The sequence below is a fragment of the Octopus bimaculoides genome, chromosome 4 (genome assembly GCF_046866305.1).
Source record: "Octopus bimaculoides isolate indiv1 chromosome 4, ASM4686630v1, whole genome shotgun sequence".
In the NCBI taxonomy this organism is placed as follows: domain Eukaryota; kingdom Metazoa; phylum Mollusca; class Cephalopoda; order Octopoda; family Octopodidae; genus Octopus; species Octopus bimaculoides.
This window is the reverse complement of record NC_142931.1, coordinates 58,436,319-58,462,554: the sequence shown is the minus strand read 5'-3', so window position 1 is coordinate 58,462,554 and position 26,236 is coordinate 58,436,319. Positions and strand designations below refer to the sequence as shown.

At 34.8% G+C, this 26,236-nt stretch overlaps 1 protein-coding gene across 7 annotated transcripts in view; it reads left to right on the top strand.

The window, feature by feature from the left end:
* LOC106874703 (importin-13) overlaps positions 1–24,628 on the top strand; it is a 64,188-nt gene extending 39,560 nt beyond the window's left edge. For all 7 annotated transcript variants that reach the window (XM_089350809.1, XM_089350810.1, XM_089350806.1 and 4 more), the window contains exons 18-29: positions 2,536–2,562; positions 2,806–2,940; positions 6,348–6,494; positions 8,474–8,554; positions 9,021–9,158; positions 9,622–9,718; positions 10,224–10,276; positions 15,160–15,229; positions 16,500–16,558; positions 22,103–22,192; positions 23,439–23,620; positions 24,465–24,628. In XM_089350809.1, the coding sequence (XP_089206935.1) occupies positions 2,536–2,562; positions 2,806–2,940; positions 6,348–6,494; positions 8,474–8,554; positions 9,021–9,158; positions 9,622–9,718; positions 10,224–10,276; positions 15,160–15,229; positions 16,500–16,558; positions 22,103–22,192; positions 23,439–23,620; positions 24,465–24,579 (1,194 nt within the window). In that variant the 3' untranslated portion in view covers positions 24,580–24,628. The remainder of the gene's footprint in view (positions 1–2,535; positions 2,563–2,805; positions 2,941–6,347; positions 6,495–8,473; positions 8,555–9,020; positions 9,159–9,621; positions 9,719–10,223; positions 10,277–15,159; positions 15,230–16,499; positions 16,559–22,102; positions 22,193–23,438; positions 23,621–24,464) is intronic.
* Positions 24,629–26,236: the final 1,608 nt, after the last annotated feature.

Genomic DNA, 26,236 nt, shown 5'->3' with positions numbered 1-26,236 from the left:
AACACATACATCATCTACATGTAACATAGATACCTCAAGCATCTAATGACTATATCATTCTTCTTCCTTAAACATCCTCTAATGATTAGATATCCCAAAACATCTCCTTATGAGCATAAACCCTACAACATTCTTTAATAGGGATATGACAACCTAGTCTCTTTTAACAGTACAAATGCATAATTGCCACACTATACCCATCTGGTGCAATACATGGTTAAAACTCTCAAAGTTACTACTATGCTATTTATCACAATCTCTGATGATCGCTCATGTGAATCTCATATATATATATATATATATATATATATATATATTTACCTGAAACATTGCCGCAATTGCACCACAAATGCTAAGCTTTCACTTCAAGACCTGAAGATGCTTTGATTAGTGGCTATCTACAAAACTCATGTGTGATTCACATTGAAGTACTCTACATATATCTTTGAATGCTGCTGTTGACACACACCACATAAAAAGTAAGCCTTTCTGTTGAATGACAAAGAGTCACTTACCAAAGCAGTGCAATTACTGGCTCATAAACATATTTGTATGTTCTAATATTGCTACAACAAGCCTTTATGAACTAGCATGCTACTTACTCCACTCAAGCCTGCCTGACAATTTTCTCATTCTTCATCTCATCACTCTTTCTTTGTCTCAAATTGTGCGCTAAATATTTTGATAACTCATCCTTGTTTGAACTGAAACTCTCTAAAATTCACTCCTACAAAGTTCTCATTGCATTTGTCAAGATATAGATGTTCCAATTGAATACATTAACAGTTTAGGAAGGCTTACAAATGTGATTGACTGTGGCCCTTCCCTCCTGATTAATTAGCAACAAAATAATAGAATAAAAAAAATGTATAGTAGATTTGAATTATTCAATCATTCATTGTTCTGGATTTGAAATAAGTAGCTTATTGAATAAATAGTTAAAGTAATTGATATGTGGAAAATGTGAACTAGCAGTTATTAGTAACTTCTTTGCAAGAAAATTTGTGCAGAAATACTTATTGAGATTTGTCATTAGGTTTACCTAACACAGTTGCTATGCATACCAAAGAGAGTTTTGTGACCTTGCTCTCCTTACACATGAGTAACACACAAGATACAACCCTCACATAAAACATTGACAAAACTGCTATCCAGAAGACTAGAGTTCTTCCTCAGTGCCAGAAAATACCTTGAGCCTGATCTGTTGCTTATCCTCTACATCCAAGGCAACATCAAAAGAAAGCTATTTAGCCTATAGGAAAGTGGTTATACGCCATTAGGTGTACACCCGCTTTCCTATATTAAATTCTAAATAATAACGGAACGCAGAACTCTGAACTATCAACACAACAATATTTATTTATGGAGGAAATAGGCTTGGTTGCTGAGACGTTGGAATGAGCTGTCCCCAGAGTTGGAATGCTGGAGAGACAGCTTGACCCGTCCATGCTCATGGCCGGCCGACCGAGAAAGAGAATGAAAAGAGCAGGAACGTTTAGATGTTGAATTCCACGCATGCGCATGAGACTCTTCCTGTGTTCCTTCCGGAACTATTCCCTGCGCATGCGTGGATGAAAGCGCAGTAATGGCGACTGTATTTTGGCGCCAAATGACGTCACTACAAGCCAATTAACAAAAACTCACTTATCAAGACACTACAACTCACAAACGTGTTGTATCTCCTCTTTACATCTTCTTTCAGCACTACAACAACAATAGCTACTCTATGAATTAGCAGTTTACATATCTCCCTTAATTATTTCTACCTTGTTTTTGTAACCCTCACTGTGTCTTATCTCCCAGATCCTGCACTATACACTTTACGAAATTATTCATCTCTAGGACTGCAACTCTCTGGAATTCCTACTCAGACGTTGACCTTCAAATGTTTAAACTGTGCATAAATCATTGTTTAAAACACTGCTTTTCTTTCATAACTCACACCATTTCACATAGGTTTGATAATTTCCACATAAAATTAATATCAGTTTTAACAACACATTCCTATAACATTGTATGAGACACAAGTACAATTCATATTAGAGTACTGCTCCAACAAATAACATCAAAATGCGTAACTCATTAGTAAAGGCTCATTAAGATACTACAACCACCATGACACAGTAACCTTAAAGTTGAAGTGGTTGTCTCTGGATAAAGCATATAACTTTTCTTACTTCAGTCTGCCTGTTTGACTACAGGTACTGCTTTTACTATCAAGTAGTTGACAGTAGGAAACGCATAAAGCTCTGAAACCCATTTCCCTTGCAATATGCAAATGTCCAAATTTACAAAACCATCCTAGTGTGGAAAAATGTATATAAAAGCTTTAAAAAAAAATCTATATCTTTATTAAAGAAAGATTGTAAGCTGCTGCTAATTTTTGCTAAGCAATTTAATTATACTAACCTTTTGAATAATTTGGAATAACATTAAACTTCTGTTATTATTTTGTTTTGTGCATTCTTATATGCATTTTTCATAGAAATTTTATAAGATTTTACTAAATCACTTTTGAAATTTTAATAATTTCAGAATGTTCTGGAAAGGAAAACTCTTAAGGTAAGATTTCAAATATTTTTATTGAGACATTTTACAGTGAAAACTTAAATATTCTGTAAAAATTAGTTTCAAGCTTCTCCTGGTGAAAAATAATCCTATGAAATTTGCTCCAAGTATTAATTTTTAAAATTCTAATTCTTATTTTCTCATTGATATTGCAATGCCTTGATGCTAATCAACACATACCTATATAGAATTGCGTCATATAAAACATTAAAATATGTTTTAAAATATTTTTTGCAGCCTAAAGAATTGACAAGAATGATGGCTATAACAGGACATGTTCTCAGTGTTCTTCAGTTCCAGGAGATCATGTTATATTTGGATAAATTGATCAGCCCCCAGATTCATGAACTTGAACTTCTAACAAAAGAAGAGGTGCAGCTACTTTTATTATTTTATTTTCAAATGTAATGTATGTATAAATATATCTTCATCATCATCATCATCATCATGTCCATGTTCCATGCTAGCCAGAGTTAGATGATTTGACAGGACCCAACGGGCCCTAGGAGTGCATCGTGCTCCAGTGTTTCTTTGGCATGGCTTCAATGGCTGGATGCCCATTCTAATGCCAGCCACTTCACTGCTTACACTGGATGCTTTGTGCCACTAGACTATGAACTTTATGCTTGGCAGATATCTCTCTCTCTCTCTCTCTCTCAAGTTTATAGCTCAGAGTTACAGTAGGTATTGTTTACTGGGAATGTAAACATCACTGTTTTGTTCAAACAGTGTGATGTGAAGAAATGTGGACTGCAAATATTCATGTGCACACACATAAACACACATGCACTCACTGATATACATATGCACACATACACATATACATGCATTATACTTTGTTTTTATTTCAGTCATTGGACTGTAAACCATTTATGGTCACTGCCTTTAATTGGTTTAGTCAACCAATCAACCCCAGTACTCATTTCCAGCCTAGTATTCTATCAGCCGCTTTTACTGTATCAGTAGGCTATGTGAATGCAAACCAAGCAACACCAGTTGTCAAGTGATTAAAGACAAATGCAAATGCATTTTCACACACACACGCACACGCGCACACACACACACACACACACACACACACACACACACAGAATGGTCTTACAAGCAGTTCCCATTTCCTAAATTCGTTGATGAACCATTGATTGGCCCACAGCTGTTGTGTAATACTCTTGTCTCAGCTATTGCTGAACCTGAAACCATATGGCTGGATTGAACTGCTTAACTATACAGGTATGACATGAACATATATATATGAGGGGGTGCTGAAACGTTCTTGGCTTTAGGGTCATTGCGAAAGGCTTGGTTCCAAGCTCTTTTACAGGGCTTAGAAAAACTAAAGGACTGCTGCAATAAATGTGTGAATTTGGGAGAGAAATATGTTCAATAAAATCATACTTAACTGATCTTCCTGTATTTTCTTTCGCCTAAAGCCAGGGACTTTTCAGCACCCCCTCATATATACGATGGGCCTTCTTTTACAGTTTCCATCTATCAATTCCACATACAAGTTATTGGTTGGTCTGAGGCTAAGCAGAAGATATTCACCCAAAGTGCCATGCCATGGAATAGAACTCAAAATAAAACCATGTTGTTATGAAGTGGATTTTATATCCACATACTCATTTTATGTTTGGATGTAAATTCTTATGAAGACCATATATACATATGTACACACACACATGCACACACACACACACACACTGTAAAAGTTAGCAGGTATGAGAAGTGAATATATGTTTATATAATCACATGACATCCTTAGGGTTACAGCCGTTTTGCAACCGTCTTCATGTAGTGTTAATTGTGGAAGAAATTATGTTTACATGTTTGCATTAATATGCATGCTTGGCACTTCTCTGTATTGGATTACTGTGGGAACAGTTAGACAAGTCCATAAGAGGAGCTTGGTGTGATAACCACATGATTCTCTGAATCCATACCTTACACTCCAAATTTATATATACGCACACACACATTATATATATATATATATATATATATATATATATATATATATATATATATTTACATACATATATATATATATATATCAAGGACACATATTCAAGATGTGCTAGGTATGTGCTGCACACCCATCAAAAATAGCAAATTCATTATAAATATTAATCTTACTCCTAATGGAAAACTTTTGTTTTATTCCTGCTTGAAATTTGGTGACATTGGGTGTGGCAACATACCCAATACTACAACCAATATGCACCACTGATATCTATCTATATATATATATATATATATATATGACATCCAACTGTGAAAAAAACCATGCCAAACAGACCTTACTAGTGTCACATAAAAAGCACCCAGTCCAATCTGTAAAGTGGTTAGCATTAGGAAGGGCATCCAGCCATAAAAATCATGCCAAAACAGACAGTGGAGCTTGGTCATCTAATCCATGCCAGCATAGAAAACGGATGTTAAATGATGACGACGATGAGGATATATCATCATCATCATCATTTAACATCTATTTTCAATGCTGGCATGGGTTAGATGGTTTGACTGGAACCGGTAAGTCCAAGAGCTGCATCAGGTTTCAGTCTGATTTGGCATGCTTTCTACAGCTGGATGTCCTTCCTAACACCAATCACTCCAAGAGTGTAATGGATGCTCTTTACGTGCCAGTAGCATGGGTGCTATTTACATAACACTGGCAACTGCTATGACTTGATTTACATGACACTGGCAATGGACAATACTATGATTTACATGACATTGGCTTCATAAGTCTTCTCAAGCACAGCATATTGCCAAAGGTTTCAGTCGGTTGTTATTGTCTCTGTGAGGCCCAACATTCGAAAATCATGTTACCAGCAACAGCCACAATTATGATTTCATGGGTGCCATTTACATGACACCAGCAACAACCATAACTACGATTTCATTCGGTTTGATGAGTCTTCCCAAGTACAACATATCGCCAAAGATCTCGGTCACTAGTCATCATCTCTGTGAAGCCCAACATTCGAAGATCATGCTTCACCACATCATTCCATGTCTTCCTAAGTCTACCTCTTCCACAAGTCCTCTCCACAGTTAGAGGTCAGCACTTTTTTACACAGCTGTTCTCACCCATACGTATCACATGACCATACCAGTGCATTCATCTCTCTTGCATGCCACATCTGATGCCTCTTATGCCCAGTTTTTCTCTCAACAATAAACTATTCGAATCTATTTTAAAACGGGGGGGCCACATTTTTCATTAATGTTTTATGTAGTGTTTTTGGTACGGAAAGACTTTCAAACTTCGTATACTTATCTATTTTGTGTTATAGAACAGAAAAATATTTTTGTATTCGAATTTATTTCATGTAAAAAATTGTCTTATTTCGATAATTTCAACCAATCACTGACAAGTATTCAGTTGTTTACATTTACTCCTTTGGCTGATTAAGCGATGTAAAGCGTATTTAATCTCCATACCTTCGTTTTATTTGCTTTTTTCATTTTAAATTTGCTTTAACCCTAACCCTAACCGTAGGGTTAGGGTTAGGGTTAATTGTTTCAGAATCGTTTGTTTATGTAGTCGGCACTTAATGTATATCGGCTGAATGGACGTCAGTGATTGGTTGAAATTACAGAAATATGACAACTTTAACATGGAATAACTTATGGATTTCTTTTTTTTTTTAAGAAGACTAAGAGAAAAAGATGTTTTATATGACACATTCTACCAGTGTTCCAAGTTTCAAAGTGTTTCGTTAATGAAAAATGTGGCCCCCGTTTTAAAAAAGATCCAACTATTCTGATTATTTTAGCCTTCCAAACCTATATGGGAAGCCATTAACCAAAAGCTTGATATGTTAAGTTGGCTAATTTCCACAATTAATACTGAGAAAACTGACTCTGAACAGAGTGTGTCTGAAGAGGCTGAGAAAAATTCAAAATCAAACCAACCAAATCCAGTAAGTAGGTCTTATTTCTCAATAATTTGTTTCATGCTATTTCTTCTGTCATTAATAGCATTTTTTGTACAGTAAAGTTGATTGCTTTGCACTTGACACACTGCCAGTGTTTGGAGGAGAGGAATATTGTTTGACTGCTTTAGTCTATCTCATATTCACAAACACTTACCATTGAATTATCCACCCTGCTGTGCCATCTATCTGTTGTTCTACTACTACTACTACTACTACTACTATAATGAACCCTGCATCTCAGAACATGCCGACTGTATATGAACTCTACCTAAGCACATTTGATGTACTTGCCATTAATTTGAACTCAGACATAAATTGTATTGACCTCATTCTGTTATGGTCCCCAAAAGAAGATCCTCAGTAAAACACTTACATTGATTCCTTAGAATAACAGTTAAAGTTAAATGAATCAATATAAAGTTTACTCTTTCTATTGAACTTGAGAAGATGTGAAATGAAGTTTTCCTGAATCAGTAGATAATTGTGACACATTCAATTATTTGATAATTTTTAATATTCAGGAAACACCCCCACCTCCATCTTTTTTTTTTTTTGAGCCGTTATAGATACATGAATGAAGAAATAGTTCTTGAATGAATATGATAATATACTTTATTACATCATTTTTATACTCATTACTGTTGGCTGAAATTATAAAGTACCAGCTTTCTTGCCAAATCTTGGGTCTCTTTTGGCATAGCTTTTTTTGAAGCTACACAATAACAGTTGTGCTTTGCACTAGGTACTTACTTAATTATATTTTCTCTGAAGATAAGCCACTTCCAGATATGTGGCTGACTTTCTGTTTGATAACACCAGTCAGGCAAGATTGTTCTTCTATAAGTATTTCATGATTGATAGATATTGCCCTGACTTGTGTCATTTAGAATTATCTAATCAGATAAATGGAGCAAATGGAAAGATAATGCCTTAGCAAGAATCAGTATGAGGTTAGGGCATAATTAGCATCAGATAAAGGCTTTATTATCTAATGATTTAAGGTTGGATATATTGGCATGGCTTTCTATTGCATTTCTTTAGCTAGTATAATGATGCATATTAACAATCATTAGTTATATCATTTCCCTCACTGCTTACAACAGTGGACTATCTTTTACTACTTACAGTTAGGCAGAGTGGTAAATGAAAGTTGAGTAATATTAAGTTAATAATTTGGCCAGTAAGCTAGTACCTTATAATTTCAGCCAGATGTAACATTTAGAAATAATATATCAGTCAGAATCAAATAGATTGTGGCAAATTAGCATAGAAGCACCACCACTTCTCTTTGACTAAACATATATATATATATATATATATATATATATATATATATATATATATATATATATACATATATATATATATATATATATATATATATGAAACAAATCAACATAAGGGTTTTCCTGAATGGGTTAATCAGTAAAATAATAAAATTTGAATCATATATAGTAGTATATTTTCTGAATAATTTTGAGCTTTCTGAATGATATCAATAAATTACAGAGTATCTTAGAATGGTCTTTCAAGTCTGTCAAAGATGTGGGTAAATCATACTTTTGATGGATTCTCTTTTGTGTTACATTTTCATACGAAATAATCTCTATAGCATTCGGTATATAATTTAGATAGTAATAAAAAAAGATTAACGTGTACAAAGATACATGCAGGATGAAGTAAATAGCTAACATATTGCAATTGAAAAAAAATTCAAGAAAAGAGTAAGGTAGAAAATTACTGACCATGAGTTCAAACATTACAATAGCCATTGTGTTGTATCTGGTACATAACTCAGCCACTTTCAGTTTCTGAATTATAAATCCCAGTTGAGCACTAGGGTCAATATAATCAGCTTATGCCCATCCTCCAATATTTCTGGCCTTATGCCAAACTTTGAAACCATTATTAATGTATTTATTATAGAATCATACTTATTTTTAATATTGTTGTTCTCTTTGTAGGTTCTAGTTATAATGCAGCATATTGCTCCAATATTGCAAAGTATATTAACAAAATGGATTGCAGATGCCACTGTGATTCAGGTAATGTATATTGTATCTTTTTTCTTTATAAGCATTATATAAGATAGATAATAAGTCAATCTTCTTTTCCTACAATTAAAGAAACTATATTACAAAGATAAAGCTAGAAAAGTAGGTAAGTTAAAACAAAATAGTGGAGAATTAACAGCTGAAGTTTAATACAATATTTAAAGTTATCTATCCAGAAAAGAAAGAAAAATAACAACAGCCCAAATATTCTTCATGTTTTAAGTTCAAATTGGCTATATCTGATTTCTTACACCTACCTTACAATGTCATTCTAAAAATAAACAATCACAGCATCAAAGCCTTAAAGCTCCAAGGTAATGATTAATTCACAACAATGTGAATAAATAAGCATCTGAATGCTAAAGAGTTCCGGTTCATGTTTATTGTTAGAATTCATTTAGTAAAATTTTGTAAATGAATTTAATCATCAATTTGCTGCTTTCTGTTTCTATTTCAGGCAATCTGTGAATTATTTAGGAAAGCACTTAGAGTTCTCATGGATGGATTTGCTCCAATAGCACAAGACACATTCCAGATATTAATTCACATATGCCACACTTTCCCTCATTCTTGCATCCTTAGCTTGGCAAAACATGTAAGTGTTTGTGTAGTTCCATTCATATTAACAACTTTCTTATGTAAATTTGTTTAAATATTGTTAATTTAGTTTTGCAGATACATTCACGTGATGGAATCTAGATAATGTATCAATTAAATATTTATTTATTTTACTTTTATCTGAATGTTTGATGTAATAGAATTATTTATTTAGTTGAAAAATATCCCACAACTACATCACCATGGTTCTTAAAATGTGCACCACCCATTTAATAATGGTGTGGCCAAGATGGATAGAATAAGCTAATGCATCTGCTATTATTTAAAAGAAGTGAAAACTAATGGAAGATATCTTATGAAAATGTAAATAAATCCTGGACTAAAAGTTGAGGCCTTTTTTCTTCCTCAAGTTTGCATCTTTTGCCTGAATTTTTATTCACAGTTTGCTCATGATTGGACACATTTTAAAATGTAGCTTATTTTGTTTATTTCTGTTGTAGATAATTTTAATGTTCCATCATAATGAAAGTCTCAAATCTTCAGTCAAAGAACTTTTAGCAGTTCTCACTTCTCAAAGTCTGGCACTATTGCAAATTGGTAAGTACAATTTGTTGTTTTGTCTTCAATATAATTTATTCAGTTGCATTTAAGTAACTCTTTAAATGGAAAGATGTTTTCTCTAATAAGATTTTAATTTATTTAATTATTTCCGAAATTGCTGACAAATATATTGTAACAAAAATTCATTTTTCTATATTAACAAAGAAAATTTAAGGGAAAAATTATTCTGATTAAGTAGCATCTGTTTGTGAGTGGATTCCTCTTTTCCTTAACTTTCAGAGCCATATAAGAAGAAGGTTACTCTGAAAACTGTTATAAGCTAATATTATATTGTTACATAAGAAAAATGACCACAGACTAAATGCTTGGGATTAATGAGAGTTAGTATATTCAGTTCAAATATCTTGGCACTATAAATGTTAAGAGCAAAACAATTTTTACATATTTAAAAAATGTAGCATTTTTGAGGCAAAAATTACTGTATGTCAAATGTGATGTTCCATTTTTAGCTTAAAATGTAATTACTGAGAATTGTTTTCAGAATTTCGAGAACATACTGATATTGTTGAAGGTCTTATGAATCTTTGGGCTCAGGTAATTTATTTTTACAGATATTTATAATTGAAATTTTTTATTTAGAAATACTAAACTGAAAATATATTAATCAATATGTAAAATGTAATATATATCTCATTTAGTGTAGTTAGCAACTCATAAATAATTTCTACTCAGAGAAAATGACATGAAACAAAGTTGTTTATCTTATGAAACATATTCAATATTGCTGTGAAGATTATTTTAGATTGGAATTTAAGATGATTGAAGTTTGAAGTCATGAACATCATTTGTTTAATGTCTGATTTTCCATGCAAGCAAGGCTTAAATGGGAATTGGTTTTGAGGATGGATTTTACAGTCAGATGCTCTTCCTGTTACTAACCCTCACCTGTATTTTAGATAAGGGATTTTTATTTAAATGCAAAATGACTGATGATAATGCTAACATCACACTACTTTGCCTGATAAGTGAAATATCAATATTTATGCTTATTTGCACACACACGTACATGTGTATGTGTGTGTGTGTATGTCCAACCCATGCTAGCATGGAAAGCGGACGTTAAACGATTTGAAGAAAAGCAACAAAAATTCAATAGGTTATAGCAGTACGTACGTTTCGTACAAACTTCATTTATTCATGTAGTGAGAACACTACATAAAATGTGCATTTTATGTAGTGTTCTCACTACATGAATAAATGAAGTTTGTACGAAACGTACGTACTGCTATAACCTATTGAATATTTGTTGCTTTTTTTCAAATTTTATTCACCAAATCTCTTGATTGTGTTTTTGGTTTTTACCCTACCAAATTCTGGTGCCTCAAACATTTTAAGTACCACATTTAATCTATTGATTAAATCTATATTATATATATATATATGTGTGTGTGTGTGTGTGTGTAAAAACATTTTTTCAGGATGAGATAAAAAACTAAGGCTGTGAAGATTTTAGAACATTTATAAATAGGTCTTACAGCTGTATCCAAGATATTTATTATATCCCTTCATCGGAGACGGTGTGAGAAAATGGTTAAGCATTTATGGTCTATCCATAGCACTTACTCAGCATTACCTGACACCTTTGGGTCTTATTGACACCATTACCTCTCATAACCTCTCTCTCTCTCTCTATGTATATATATATATATATATATATATATATATATATATATATATGTGTGTGTAAGACTGTGTGGAAAGAGGTTGTTCTTTCCTAAGGATATTTATCTAAGTGTACACCAGTTTAACTCCATATCAATTAATGATACTGGAAATTCCATATGTGCATATGTACTAGTGCTTATCAGTTGGTTCTTCTCTGATAATTAGTACCTTACATTCTTGAAATTCAAGTGATCACTATAGTTGTCACATATTTCGATCTGGGAGCTCTTCTATGCTGATGACCTTGCTCTAATAGTCAAGTCACTGCCAGAACTAGAGATGAGGTTTGGAAGCAAGGCCTAGAATCGAAGGGCCTTAGGGTTAACCTAGCAAAAACCAAAGTCTTAGTAAGTAGGAAGGCTGACAAATCACAAACCCCTTCAGGCAGATGGCCCTGCTCGATCTGTAGAAAAGGTATGGGTGAAAAGTCCATATGATGTACCCGGTTTAAGCTATGGACACATCATTTCTTTGAGGGTAAGGCTCGCTTGCCCTCTGTAATCTTTGTGGCACCCTTCACACCTTATGACATAAAGTAAATTCTTTGATGCACAGGTGAAGTTATTTTTTACAACAAAAGTGTGTCCTAACTGGAATTGTATATTGTTCCTTCAATGAGGTGGATGCAATCCTGCAGTTGGAACGACCATACTTTTTGATGGTGGGTGGTGGGTTTGTGTTGAGTAATTTTGCATTGGTGAGTAGGTTTTTTAGGGATTTGGGTTGTCTTTTGCTTTTTATTATTTTATGGGTTGCGAGTACTTTTTTTTAGGTGTGGTTCTTGACTCAGCTGTGGGATGTGTGGGATGTTCTTGTATATAATTGTGTAAGATTCTGCATTTCTTGGATTGTGTGTTGAGAGATATGGGAGACTATTTAATGTACTGTGAGTGTGTTTCAGTTTTCGTAAGTCTTGGGTTAGGGTTAGGGTTGTTTTGGCCCATTCTATTCCATTGTCAACTAATGATGTTGGGTAATGTCTTTCGAGAAGAATTGCCTTTACTTCTTGGAGTCTTTTATTTCGTGTTCTTTAATTTGAGACAATTGTACAAATTCTTCTTGCTAGGTTGAAGGGGATGTTTGTCTTCATGTGCTTTGGGTGATTGGAGGTGAACAGAAGGTATTGTTTGGAATCAGTTGGTTTGTAGTGGATATCGGTTTCAATGTTGGTGCCTTTTTTTATAATAAGAATGTCAAGAAAAGGAAGTTGGTCTTGACTATATGCCATTGTAAATTGGATATGGTTGTTGACACTGTTGATTAAGTTTTTAAAATCAATGAGTTGGTCAAGTGTGTGGGACCATAGAATGAGGCAATCATCCAAGTAGCATTTCCAATTCTCCAACAGGTATTTGTGGAAAGACAAGCCATATTTAGATTTGGATTCTTCATAAATTTGTCTAATTATTAAAACATTGATTTAATGATTCAGCATTAAGTGCTGCAACATGCATTTGCTGATCTTGAGAAAAACTCATCACTCTTCAGACTCTTGCCTTCAGTTTTCTACAATTCTCCTTGCTTGTGGGACTTTTTCTACAATTCTCCTTACTTGTTTCTGGAAAGATTACGTCATTTCTGTGTTTCTCCCGCTCATTCCGTAAAAATTTATTTGAAGGGAGCAGAAATTGAAAGACGAGAAAGCGAAAAGAACAGGAAAATTAAGTGAAAGATCTATGTACATCTATATAAAATGGACAAGCGCATGGACATGTGAGAGAGAGAAAGAGAGTGAAAAAAGAGAGATAGAGAGTGAGTGAAGGTGTGTGTCATGATAATTGATGTCTCTTAGCGTACACACACATATAGAAAATGTGACGTCATTGTATAACATGTTTACGATAGTTGATTTATGGAAAAGATGATAATGTTAAATTTTTGAAATGCAAATATGTGAATGGAAATTAAGTTTAATTTGTAGCTGAAATAGTACACTGAATCTTTTGATACCCCATACGTCAATATCTGTAACTCGGTTTTGGAATGCATAAGGAATATATATAGGACAGACTTCTTTCAAATTGAAAGTAATATCTCACATTACAATAGAGACATAATACTGAAATAGTGTAAGATATAAGAGATTGCTCTGGGCTCACATTAGGCAAGAAACTGGAAATTTTTTTGGCCCATGACACTGCATGGACCTTGGCTTTTGTATCTGACGACTGTTACTTTAAGTATTTTATTTCGATTTTATGAATATATGTATGTATGAGCCAATGAGGGAGACCCCTACATGGTAGTTAGACCTGGTAGAAATAGCAGCCAAATCTCCCTCAAAACACCCTACTGTCTTAATCTGACAATTCTGCCTATTATGTAGTTTGAATGAGAAACTGTAACTAAAGGTTAAGATTATTAACCCCAAAATTTGAGGCGTTTTAATAGCAATCAGTTTTTTTCTCTTTTTCGCATTGCTTTTCATGTCAGCTGTAAAGGTGAAGAGAGTTAACTTGGACGGTGTTAAGTAGTGGAGACGTTTGGTGATTCTATGTGGTGGTTACTTTTGACTGTTTCTCCTCAATAAGGATAATTTATTGTTGCTGTGTTTATGCCCCCAAAACTTAGCCGTTTAGCAAAACACCGATAGAATAAGTACTAGGTTTACAAAGAATAAATCATGGGGTCTGCAATCACATGACAAGGAAAACAATAAAAAGCTATGCTATTTTAATCCTGAGCAATGCTGGTTATCTCTGCTAGTAATAAATATATTGATTATTCTGTGTACACTTTCACCATTTTCTTTGTGTTGTTATATATATATATATATATATTAAAACATAGGGTAAAAAATCAGATATTAATTAATATCGATTTATTACCAGGAAGCTAGCACATTGAAAGAATCAGAGAGATTCAGAAAAAATATCTGAGATCTTAGGGGATTAAAGTATATTTTTATATATAACGATGACCACTAAAGTGGACATTTAATGTGCTAGAAGAACATCACATGTTGTGCTAAGTATATTATTAAACCCTTTATATATATATATATATATATATATATATATATATAAAAAGGGTTTAATATACTTAGCACTTAACACATTCACTCTCAAGGCATTGGTTGATGACAGTTGAAGACACTTGCCCAAGATGCTGTACAGAAATGAGCTTGAAATCATGTGGTTGGAAAGCAAACTTCTTAGCCACACAGCCATTTCTGTGTGTTGACTATCATAATCTAAAAGTATAAATTTACTGATACTCTTATCAAGCTTAATATTCTTGATTCACATGCTTTTTTGAATTTAGACAAGACACCTGTTTATTTTGAATTTGGTAATAGTTTGACAAGAACTTAAGTTAGCGATACCTTTTACCATACTGCATGTGATGTAATTTATTTTATATATGTAAATATTCTCAGTCTTGTTGTGACAGTTGTTTTTATTTAAAATCTAAGTCAATGAGAGCATGTGATTATAAATCAGACTATTACATTTGTGTTTGTTTAGAATGCCTTCAGGCCCAGTATAAAAGTAAAAATATCTTTAACCAGAATCAGTCTTTACAGCAAGATTAAGTATGTTTTTGAATACATAATGTACAAAGAAATACATACCAAGACTCATTCCATCTGACTTCTAGTTTTGGACAGAAAGTTGAAGTAGAAGAGAAACCTCAATTAATTTCCCATTTAATTCTCAAAAATGTTAACTGTCTCAAAAAGCAATAGGCAGATTTTTGTCAACTATTATAACATACTTTTTCATCTCGTATTTTGTTTTATTTCATTTTAGGTAATCAAAAAGTCTCGTCATTTGATTTGTGAACAAGGAAATTTTGACATTGACAGTCTATTTCAAACAGGTAAATAATCTTATTGAAATTATTACGAAAGTTAATATTACTTATGGAGGAATAAGCAATAAAATCCATACAGTGCATGTACAACAGTTTGCCATTATAATCCTACTTGTACTTTACTTAGTTCATGAAAGTTTGAGATTTTTTTGAAGGAAAAAAAAAAAAAAAAAAAAAAAAATCAGGCAGCAAGCTGGCAGAATTGTTAGCACATCCAGTGAAATGCTTGGCAGTATTTTGTCTGTCTTCATGTTCTGAGTTCAAATTCCACCAAGGTTGACTTTGCTTTCATCCTTTTGGGGGTCGGTAAAATAAGTACCAGCTGAGTACTGGAGTCGATGTAATCAACTATCTCCCTCCCCAAAATTTCAGGCCTTGTGTCTATAGCAGAAAGAATAGAATTTAAAAATTATATATTATTATTATAATAATACATATTTTTATTATATATATAATTTTTACACTGTATTGAAGCTGATTTCACAGAGTACAAAGTGATTTTGGAGAAACCCATTGACTTGCTGCTTGAGTCAACCTATCTGACTTTATTGTCAACTCCTTGTCCATATCATTGTATCGACTTGACTATCAGGTGTTGTTATACACTGCTGGTCATAACACCCTTACATTGTTGTAACTTTTTAATGATGCCACCCTATCAACTGAGCAGAACACCAATCTGTTGCAGGGTTACCCATTTACAGCTGAGTGGACTGGACCAATGTGAATTGAAGTGTTCCACTCAAAAACACCATGCACTGCTGGTCTTGGAACTGAAATCATAATCTTGTGATAGTGAGTGCAACATCTTAACCACTGGGCCATGTGCCCTCACTTCTTGTCCATATATGGATTAATGATAAGAACAACATCTAAGATAAAAAAAAAATACTTGCTTAAACAACTTGCAACTGTCAAAGTTTTTCAGAAGCCAACACACTCATATTAACTTGGGAAAAATGTGAAGAAAAAAGCAAAAGAAACCAACTTTGAGCTACTAAATGCCATCATCAACATTTAGCTTCTACTTTCTATGCTGGCATGGGTTGGACAGTTTGACTGAAACTGGTAAGCTGCACCAGATTCCCATCTGATTTGGCATGGTTTCTATGGCTGGATGCAAATATAATTTGTAATGGCAGTTTCAACTATAGATTATAATATAAATCATGAATTTGTACCTGAATACATTCAAAGGTTATTTTTTATTATTCATATTTATTTGACATAATTTATAATTTTATTTTTAAATTGACTATTCTTCATATATTTTCAGCTGTTCTTGGTCTTAGTCTTCCTGAAAATTTCACTGTTAAAGCATCATCTTATTTTTTAGTAAGTACCTTTACATTCATTTTTTTTTTTGGTGGGGGAAATCCACCAAATCAGTTAAATGTCTATCAATATATCAGTAGCTAGTTCACGAGTGTGTTAATAATCTTAATTTAGAAAAATAACAGCTCCTACATTGAAATCAAGATGTACACATCCAGGAATATGACATGTGATGGTAGAGATCAAACCAATTAAAACTATGTATAGATGTATATATTTTAAAAAATCACTTCATGTCTAAAAATGATATTGACATACTGAAAAATTATAATCTTATTGTTGTCATTTTAACATCTACTTTTCCATACTCACATTGGTCAGACAGAATTCAATGAGGTAAATTTTCTACAACTGGCTGCCCTTTCTGTCACCAACTTTCACCTGTCTCTAAGCAGAGCAAAATTTCCCAACGCCAGAAAATGTTTTAATGGAGAACTGGAAATGAATGACACCACTTGAATGTTGGTGATGTTCATTTACGACCACTGTGTGATGTCAAGACACGGAGACACAACCACATACTCATATATATGTACATGTACACCCACCATATATATATATATGTATGTATAAGGGCGGCGAACTGGCAGAATCGTTAGCACACCGGGCGAAATGCTTAGCGGTATTTCATCTGCCATTACATTCTGAGTTCAAATTTCGTAGTAGACGGAAGAAACTGAAAGAAGCCTGTCATATGTGTGTGTGTCTTTGTGTCTATGTTTGTCCTCCCACCATTACTTGACAACCAATGTTGGTGTGTTCAAGTACCCGTAACTTAGTGGTTTATTGAAAAAGACTGATAAAACAAGCACTAGGGTTACAAAGAATAAGTCCTGGGCTTGATTTCTTTGACCAAAAAAGGTGGTGTTCCAGCATGGTTTCAGTCAAAAATGACTGAAACAAGTAAAAGTATAAAAGGATATATATATATATACTAGCAGAAATACCCGGCGTTGCCCGGGTTAAAGAGAATAATGAAATCTAAAAACGCCGTCTAGACTACGCATCATCTTTATATATAGAGATGTATATACACACACGCACCCAAACACACATATATATATGTATATCAATATAAATATATGAAAGTCAATGAAGTTTCGTAAAAGAAGGTGATCATGTACATACTTTCTTGCTGTTGTGATTATAACACCTCATTGTAAACTATGTTCCTTGTTTTCCCTTGTGGAGCATATACAAATAGGTTTTTTGTTGCTGCCCACTCTTGAGCAGCCAACATACAGTTGTCCATGTGAGAAACAGGCCTCTTCCAAGAGAAGACCAGCTACAGACAGTGTTTGACCCTGATATTTGTTTATGGACATGGCAAAAGTCACACGAAGGGGGAATTGTAGTCTTCTGAATGTAAAAGGAATGTCTGCTCCTGATGGAGTAAGAGGAATTCTTGGAATAAAGACGTCATCCCCTTTTGCACATCCAGAAAGAATGGTAGCCTCGATAACGTGTGACATCATTTTCTAAATAATGCTCATCTGTTATGTTCGGGTTAAAATTTCATCAACATCAAAAATATATGAATTTTCATGGGAGTTATGGCCGTTATGCAAAGAATATAATTTCCAAATTTCATAAAGATCCATTCAGTACTTTTGACGTAGTTTTGGATAAGAAAACAAATGACTAATGTGTGTGTTTGTGTGCATGTGTATGTGTGTGTGATGGGTGTATATATGTATAGATATCTGTATGCATGTATATATGTGTACATATTACATGTACATCTATATATATATATACACATCTACACATATGTATACATATACATGTATGTATAGATCTATATATATATATACATATACGTGTACATCTATATGTATACATATACATCTATCTCTCTCTCTCTCTCTCTGAAAGTATTTGTCATTACAGTATCGAAATGGTGTACATATACATGTATATGTATACATATACATCTCTCTCTCTCTCTGTGAAAGTATCTGTCACTACAGTATCGAAATGTGATTGTTTCAGTTAGTGGAATAGTTTCATTTTTAAAGTGAAAGTATTTGACATGAGTGTTTTTGTTTCACTTTTGACACGTAATACTTAAATAGTGGAGGAGATATTATGTTGCTGTGGGCTCGAACTCTGCAAGAAGTTAATAATTTTTTTTGACTAAAACACAACTGGAACCCTAAGTAAGGCATGTGTAAAATTTGAATGAAATTGGTTGCGTAGTTCTCGAGTTTTAGGGATTCACATACACAGACAGACAGACACACATTCTCATTTTTATATCTATATATATAAAAATGAGAATGTGTGTCTGTCTGTCTGTGTGAATCCCTAAAACTCGAGAACTACGCAACCAATTTCATTCAAATTTTACACATGCCTTACTTAGGGTTCCAGTTTTAGTCAAAAAAAATTATTAACTTCTTGCAGAGTTCGAGCACACGGCAACATAACATCTCCTCCACTATTTAAGTATTACGTGTCAAAAGTGAAACAAAAACACTCATGTCAAATACTTTCACTTTAAAAATGAAACTATTCCACTAACTGAAACAATCACATTTCGATACTGTAGTGACAGATACTTTCACAGAGAGAGAAAGAGAGAGAGATGTATATGTATACATATACATGTATATGTACACCATTTCGATACTGTAATGACAGATACTTTCAGAGAGAGAGAGAGAAAGAGAGAGAGAGAGAGAGATGTATTTGTTTACATATAGATGTACACGTATATGTATATATATATATATGTATATATATATATATATAGATCTATACATACATTTATATGTATACATATGTGTAGATGTATATATATATATATATATAGATGTACATGTAATATGTACACATATATACATATATACATGCATACAGATATCTATACATATATGCACCCATCACACACACATACACATGCACACAAACATTAGTCATTTGTTTTCTTATCCAAAATTACGTCAAAAGTACTGAATGGATCTTTATGAAATTTGGAAATTATATTCTTTGGATAACGGCCATAACTTCCATGAAAATTCATATATTTTTGATGTTGATGAAATTTTTACCCGAACATAACAGATGAGCATTATTTAGAAAATGATGTCACACGTTATCGAGGCTACCATTCTTTCTGGATGTGCAAAAGTGGATGACATCTTTATTCCAAGAATTCCTCTTACTCCATCAGGAGCAGACATTCCTTTTACATTCAGAAGACTACAATTCCCCCTTCGTGTGACTTTTGCCATGTCCATAAACAAATCTCAGGGTCAAACACTGTCTGTAGCTGGTCTTCTCTTGGAAGAGCCCTGCTTCTCACATGGACAACTGTATGTTGGCTGCTCAAGAGTGGGCAGCAAAAAAAGACCTATTTGTATATGCTCCACAAGGGAAAACAAGGAACATAGTTTACAACGAGGTGTTATAATCACAACAGCAAGAAAGTATGTACATGATCACCTTCTTTTACGAAACTTCATTGACTTTCATATATTTATATTGATATACATATATATACGTGTGTTTGGGTGCGTGTGTGTATATACATCTCTATATATAAAGATGATGCGTAGTCTAGACGGCGTTTTTAGATATCATTATTCTCTTTAACCTGGGCAACGCCAGGTATTTCTGCTAGTATATAGATAAATGTATGTCATCATCATCATCATCGTTTAACGTCCGCTTTCCATGCTAGCATGGGTTGGACGATTTGACTGAGGACTGATTTGGCAGAGTTTCTACAGCTGGATGCCCTTCCTAACGCCAACCACTCAGAGAGTGTAGTGGGTGCTATATACACATATATATATATACACACACATGTAGACAATAGACTTCTTTCAGTTTCTTACTGAAGCCGCTCATAAGGCTTTGTTCAGCCTGGAGCTATTGGTAGAAGACACTCGTCCAAGGTGCCACATAGTGGAGTTGGGCCTGAAACCATGTGATTGAGAAGCAATCTTTTTAGCCACATGGCCAATACTATGCCTGCATAAAAATATGAATCATGCCATCATTCTGATGTATGGAGATTAGTACTCTTATCACTATCATCATTTCATTTTTTTTGTTTATTTGTTTTAGTCATTTGACTGCGGCCATGCTGGAGCACTGCCATTAGTCAAACAAATCGACCCCAGGACTTATTCTTTGTAAGCCTAGTACTTATTCTATTGGTCTCTTTCGCTGAACCGCTAAATTACGGGGATGTAAACACACCAATATCAGTTGTCAAGCGATGGTGGTGGGACAAACACAGAGACACAAACGTATACACACACATCATCATCGTTTAAAGTCCACCTTCCACATGCATATATATATCATCATCATCGTTTAACGTCCACTTTCCATGCTAGCATGGGTTGGACGTTTTGACTGAGGACTGGTGAACCGGATGGCTGCACCAGGCTCCAATCTGATCTGGCAGAGTTTCTACAGCTGGATGCCCTTCCTAATGCCAACCACTCTGAGGGTGTAGTGGGTGCTTTTACGTGCCACCAGCATGAAGGCCAGTCACACGGTACTGGCAATGGCCATGCTCAAAATGGTGTTTTTTACATGCCACCTGCACAGGAGCCAGTCCAGCGGCACTGGCAGCGACCTCGCTCGAATGATTTTCTAACGTGCCAGTAACGATCACGCTCAAATAGTGCTATTTACATGCCACTAGCACGGAAGCCAGACAGCTGCTCTGGCAATGATCACGCTCGGATGGTGCTGTTAGTGCTCCACTGGCACAGGTGCTGGTCATTGAATATGATTCAATTGTGATTTCGATTACACTTGCCCCAACAGGTCTTCGCAAGCAGACTTTAGTGTCCAATGAAGGAGAGGTTGGCATGGGTGCCAGTCGTCGAATTTGGTTCGTTTTCGATTCCAGTTCACTTGCCCCAACAGGTCTTCGCAAGCAGAGTTTAGTGTCCAATGAAGTAAAGATATGAATAAGTGAGCTGGCCACACTTCTGGCAGAGGTCACAGCTTATGCTCTCAGTTGGCTTGCCTGGTCTTCTCACATACTGCATATTTCCAAAGGTCCCTGTCACTAGTCATTGCCTCGGTGAGGCCTAAAGTTCGAAGGTCGTGCATCACCACCTCATCCCAGGTCTTCCTGGGTCTACTTCTTCCACAGGTTCCCTCAACCACTAGGGTGTGGCACTTTTTCACACAACTATCCTCATCCATTCTTGCAACAGGACCATACCAGCACAACCATCTCTCTTGCACACCACAACTGCTGCTTCTTAGGTCTAACTTTTCTCTCAAGGTACTTACACTCTGTCAAGTATGCACACTGACATTACACATCCATCGGAGCATACTGGCTTTGTTTCTTGCAAGCTTACGCATGAAGGATGCTGGTGCCATGTAAAAAGCACTTTGTAAAGTAGTCAGCAGTAGAAAGGGCATCCAGCTATAGAAGCAAAGCCAAAACAGCCTATAAATCCTTGTATAGCACCTGTCAAACCGTCCAACCCATGCCAACATGGAAAACGGACATTAAATGATGATGATGAACTTTACCTAAAAGCTTTTTTTTTTAATCATTTACAGCAAGAATTCTTTAGTTTTGCATGTGAAGTACCCTGGGTAAAATGTGTTATACAGAAGTATAGCAGTAACTTAATTGGACAGCTGCTAAAGGTGAGTGACAAAAAATATACATCTCCATTTAGAGTATAGTAAGACAACCATGTATTCCAACTCATATATGAAAAGTTTTTAACATCAGTTTTATGACAATTGTATGCTAAAATAACTTTTCAGTTTCATAAATTTTTGGCCATCATATTCAGTGAAGTAATAATTCTAAAATCCCCAGGTAGTTAACTATGGTGGTTAAACTGTATACTTTACAACCGCATAGTTCCATTTTCAATCCCATAAGCTACTTCCTTGTATCATAGCCTTTGCTCAATCAAAATCTTGTGAGTGAAGCCTGTCTGTCAGAATCAGTGTAGAATCCCATAAGGAGGTCTAATGTTTAGGAGAGCAGACATTCAGCCAAAAGGTCAGTAGCATATGGTTATGGAACTGTAGAACTTTCAAAATGGCTCAGTTCACCTAACTGTAAATTGATACCAAATTTAATTACTAATGTGCAGAAAGAGTTCTAAACAAACCATTGTCATAATGTATCAGTGAAGCCTTGTGAATATGAGTGTTCTTTGGAAACACCAGAAGTCAGATTTAACCTGATAGTTCCATTCTTAATAAAGTTTAGTTATATCTGATTCATTCTATAAACATGTTGCTGGCACTCCGTCGCTTACGACGTCGAGGGTTCCAGTTGATCCGATCAACGGAACAGCCTGCTCGTGAAATTAATGTGCAAGTGGCTGAGCACTCCGCAGACACGTGTACCCTTAACGTAGTTCTCAGAGATATTCAGCATGACAAAGCTGACCCTTTGAATTACAGGCACAACAGAAACAGGAAGTAAGAGTGAGAGAAAGTTGTGGTGAAAGAGCACAGCAGGGTTCTCCACCATCCCCTGCCGGAGCCTCGTGGAGCTTTAGGTGTTTTCGCTCAATAAACAATCACAACGCCCGGTCTGGGAATCGAAACCGCGAGTCTGCTGCCCTAACCACTGGGCCATTGCGCCTCCACTCTATAAACATAATGCCGAGATAAATGTAGTCTTTTATAATTAGGACTGAAAAATTAGTCAGAAGTTTCAATGCAAATAAAGTTTTGTTTACTTTAAATGCTAATTTTACAAGTTTCAGTTTTCCAGCTTAGCAGAGAATGTCGAACTTTTGCTACTGCAAATGTATGAACATAACAAGATCTTATTGCTTTTGTTTTACAAATGTGAGTCATCATACTTTATCAGATTATCTAACTACATCATTAAAACGCACTGAAAAATTGATATGATGTATTTCAGGGTATTGAAGGAGAATGTCCCAGGTCAGTTCTTGATCAATATGCTGATGTACTACTTGCCCTAAATAAACTACATATCGAAGAATTGACAAAATTCATGAACAACGTCATTTCCAGAGATGATAGACCTCTAACCAAACAATCTAAAGATCAAAGAAAACATTTTTATACTTGTGTTATAAGGTAATAATATTTTTTTCTTTTCGGGTTGACTTCTTGTTATTAACCATTGTTTCAAAAAAAAAAAAAAAAAGGATAAAAAACATATTTGTATGAATACAATATTTCAGTTATTATAACTATGAATTTGTTCTTCAAGAATATATTCTTTTGCACCTGAAGGTGCAGGCAAGATTGTGTGGTAAGAAGTTCATGTTAAAACCACAAACCACATGATTTTCAACCCATCTCATGACATGACACTTTGGATAAGTATCTTCTGTTATATGGTCCTAGGCTGATCAAAGCATTGTGAGTTGATTTGGTTGGCAGAAACTGAAACCAGTTGTGTATGCATGTGTATATACATATATATATATGTTAATGTCTCCTTGTTTTGACATCATGTGCTAGTTAGACAAATGTCAGTGTCATTCCTTTCTAATCAGTGAAATCATTATCCAGCTATTGTGTTGTTAGTGTTCAAAGAATTTGGGGGTTGTGTAATGTTACTTAGAAACAGATGTAAGTTAGTGTGCCTCAAATTTCACTTGGTGCATACCAGCCAAAAACAAAATTGATATTTGTATGAGAATCGTTGCAATGGCATCTCTGACATCTACCATTTCCCTGATTTTGCCTGGATTCACTCATTTTATGATCAGTATTCAATGAGGAAACATGCTAATCGATTTTTATCAAATTTTGTCGTATGAATTTTCCATGAATTATAATTTGAAAGTTTATATTCAGTAGTTTCAAAAGAACAAATGAAGAAAATAACATGCAATATAGAGTAATAATGAAAAAAACACCTTACTTTTAATAGTAACATCAATTTGAATTCCTATTTTGCTTGTCTTTTAAGGGAGAGAGTTAACAGAAGACGAGTGCGCGAACTTGTGAAAGAATACTCAATGCAGTGCCGAGGTTTATTTGGTACAGAATATGGCAATCAATGGAGTCAAAGTATCATGGATTGAATGATATTCAAAACTGTATGCTTTTTTTAAAGATAAAAACTTGTAAATATTCCTTGTCATTTTGATTTCTTAACAGGCTTTTAATTGGCCATGTAAAAACCTATTTTCACTGATCAAGTTGGCTTTAGAAGATTGTACTTTCCTTGTGAAGTCTAGTAAATCAAACCTGTGGTTGTCATATCTTGTGCTAAAGTTACATGAAGTCCCATGGTCAAAGATATTCCAGTCATATTTACTTCATCCTAGGAGTTGGGTGTCATGAAATTGCAGAATACTGAATTCAGTGAAGTTTATTTGGGAGAACATAGAAATTAAGCCAAGATAATTTCCAGAATTCCACATTCCATGGAAATTATTATATATGAATAGATTGTAGGCTAAAGTTTTGGAACACCTGTCTTTTCTCTGGGCAACACCATATTTTACTAACAACTTATGTTCCATATATATATGTTAGCACCACTTGTACTTCACCTCAAAATCTTATATATAATAAAATAGAATGCGTCTCATCAGTTATGCTGGTAGGAGAATAAAACAACAGTGTGAGTGAGTGACACTCAGAGATACAAAATGCAGTAAAAGGTTTTGCTCTTAATTTACTTTCTCTCTTTACTCATTTGACTGCAGCCATGCTGGAGCACATCGACCCTAGAACTTATTCAATCGGTCACTTTTGCCGAACCACTAAGTTACAGGGACGTAAACACACCAGCATCGGTTGTCAAGCGATGTTGGGGGGGACAAACACAAACCTATATATATATATACGACGGGCTTCTTTCAGTTTCCGTCTACCAAATCCACTCACAAGGCTTTGGTGGGCCCAAGGCTATAGTAGAAGACACTTTCCCAAAGTGCCACTGAACGCAGAACCATGTGGTTGGTAAGCAAGCTACTTACCACACAGCCACCCGTGCAAATCTTTATCATAAATTGTTTATTTCAACAATTTCACACATACCATCATTCAACGTCTGTTTTCCATGCTGGCATGAGTTGGACGAATTGACTGGGGACTGGCAAGGTTTCTACAGCTGGATGCTCTTTCTAACACCAACCACTCAGATGTAGTGGGTGCTTTTTACGTGCAACCAGCACAGGCGCCAGTTGGGAGGTGGGGCTGGTATCAACCATGTTTGGATGGGTCTTTTTATGTTCCACCAGCATGGGGAGCCAGTCAGGTGGCACTGGCATCGACCACAACTACAATTTCCATTATGATTTGATTTTACTTGACTCAATAGGTCTCTAGCATGGTGTGTCACCCGACAATTCAGAGGTACTTTTTAAATGGGCTGGTTATGCAACACCAGTTATCTCACTTTATTTGCTGGGTCTTCTCAATTACAACATATCTCCAGAGGTCTCGGTCTCTTGGCACTGCCTCTGTGAGGCTCAATGTTTGAAGGTCGTGCTTCCCCAACTCATTCCATGTCTTTCTGGGTCTCCCTCTTCTACGTAATTCCTTCCACTGTTAGAGAGTGGCACTTCTTCACACAGCACATGACAATACCAGTGCTGTTGTCCCTCTTGCACAACACATCTGATGCTTCTTATGTCCAACATTTCTCTGAGGGCGCTTACACTCTTGTGTCTGCACACTGACAGTACAGATTTAAAAATTTATAAAATTAAATCGTACTCATTTTCAAAA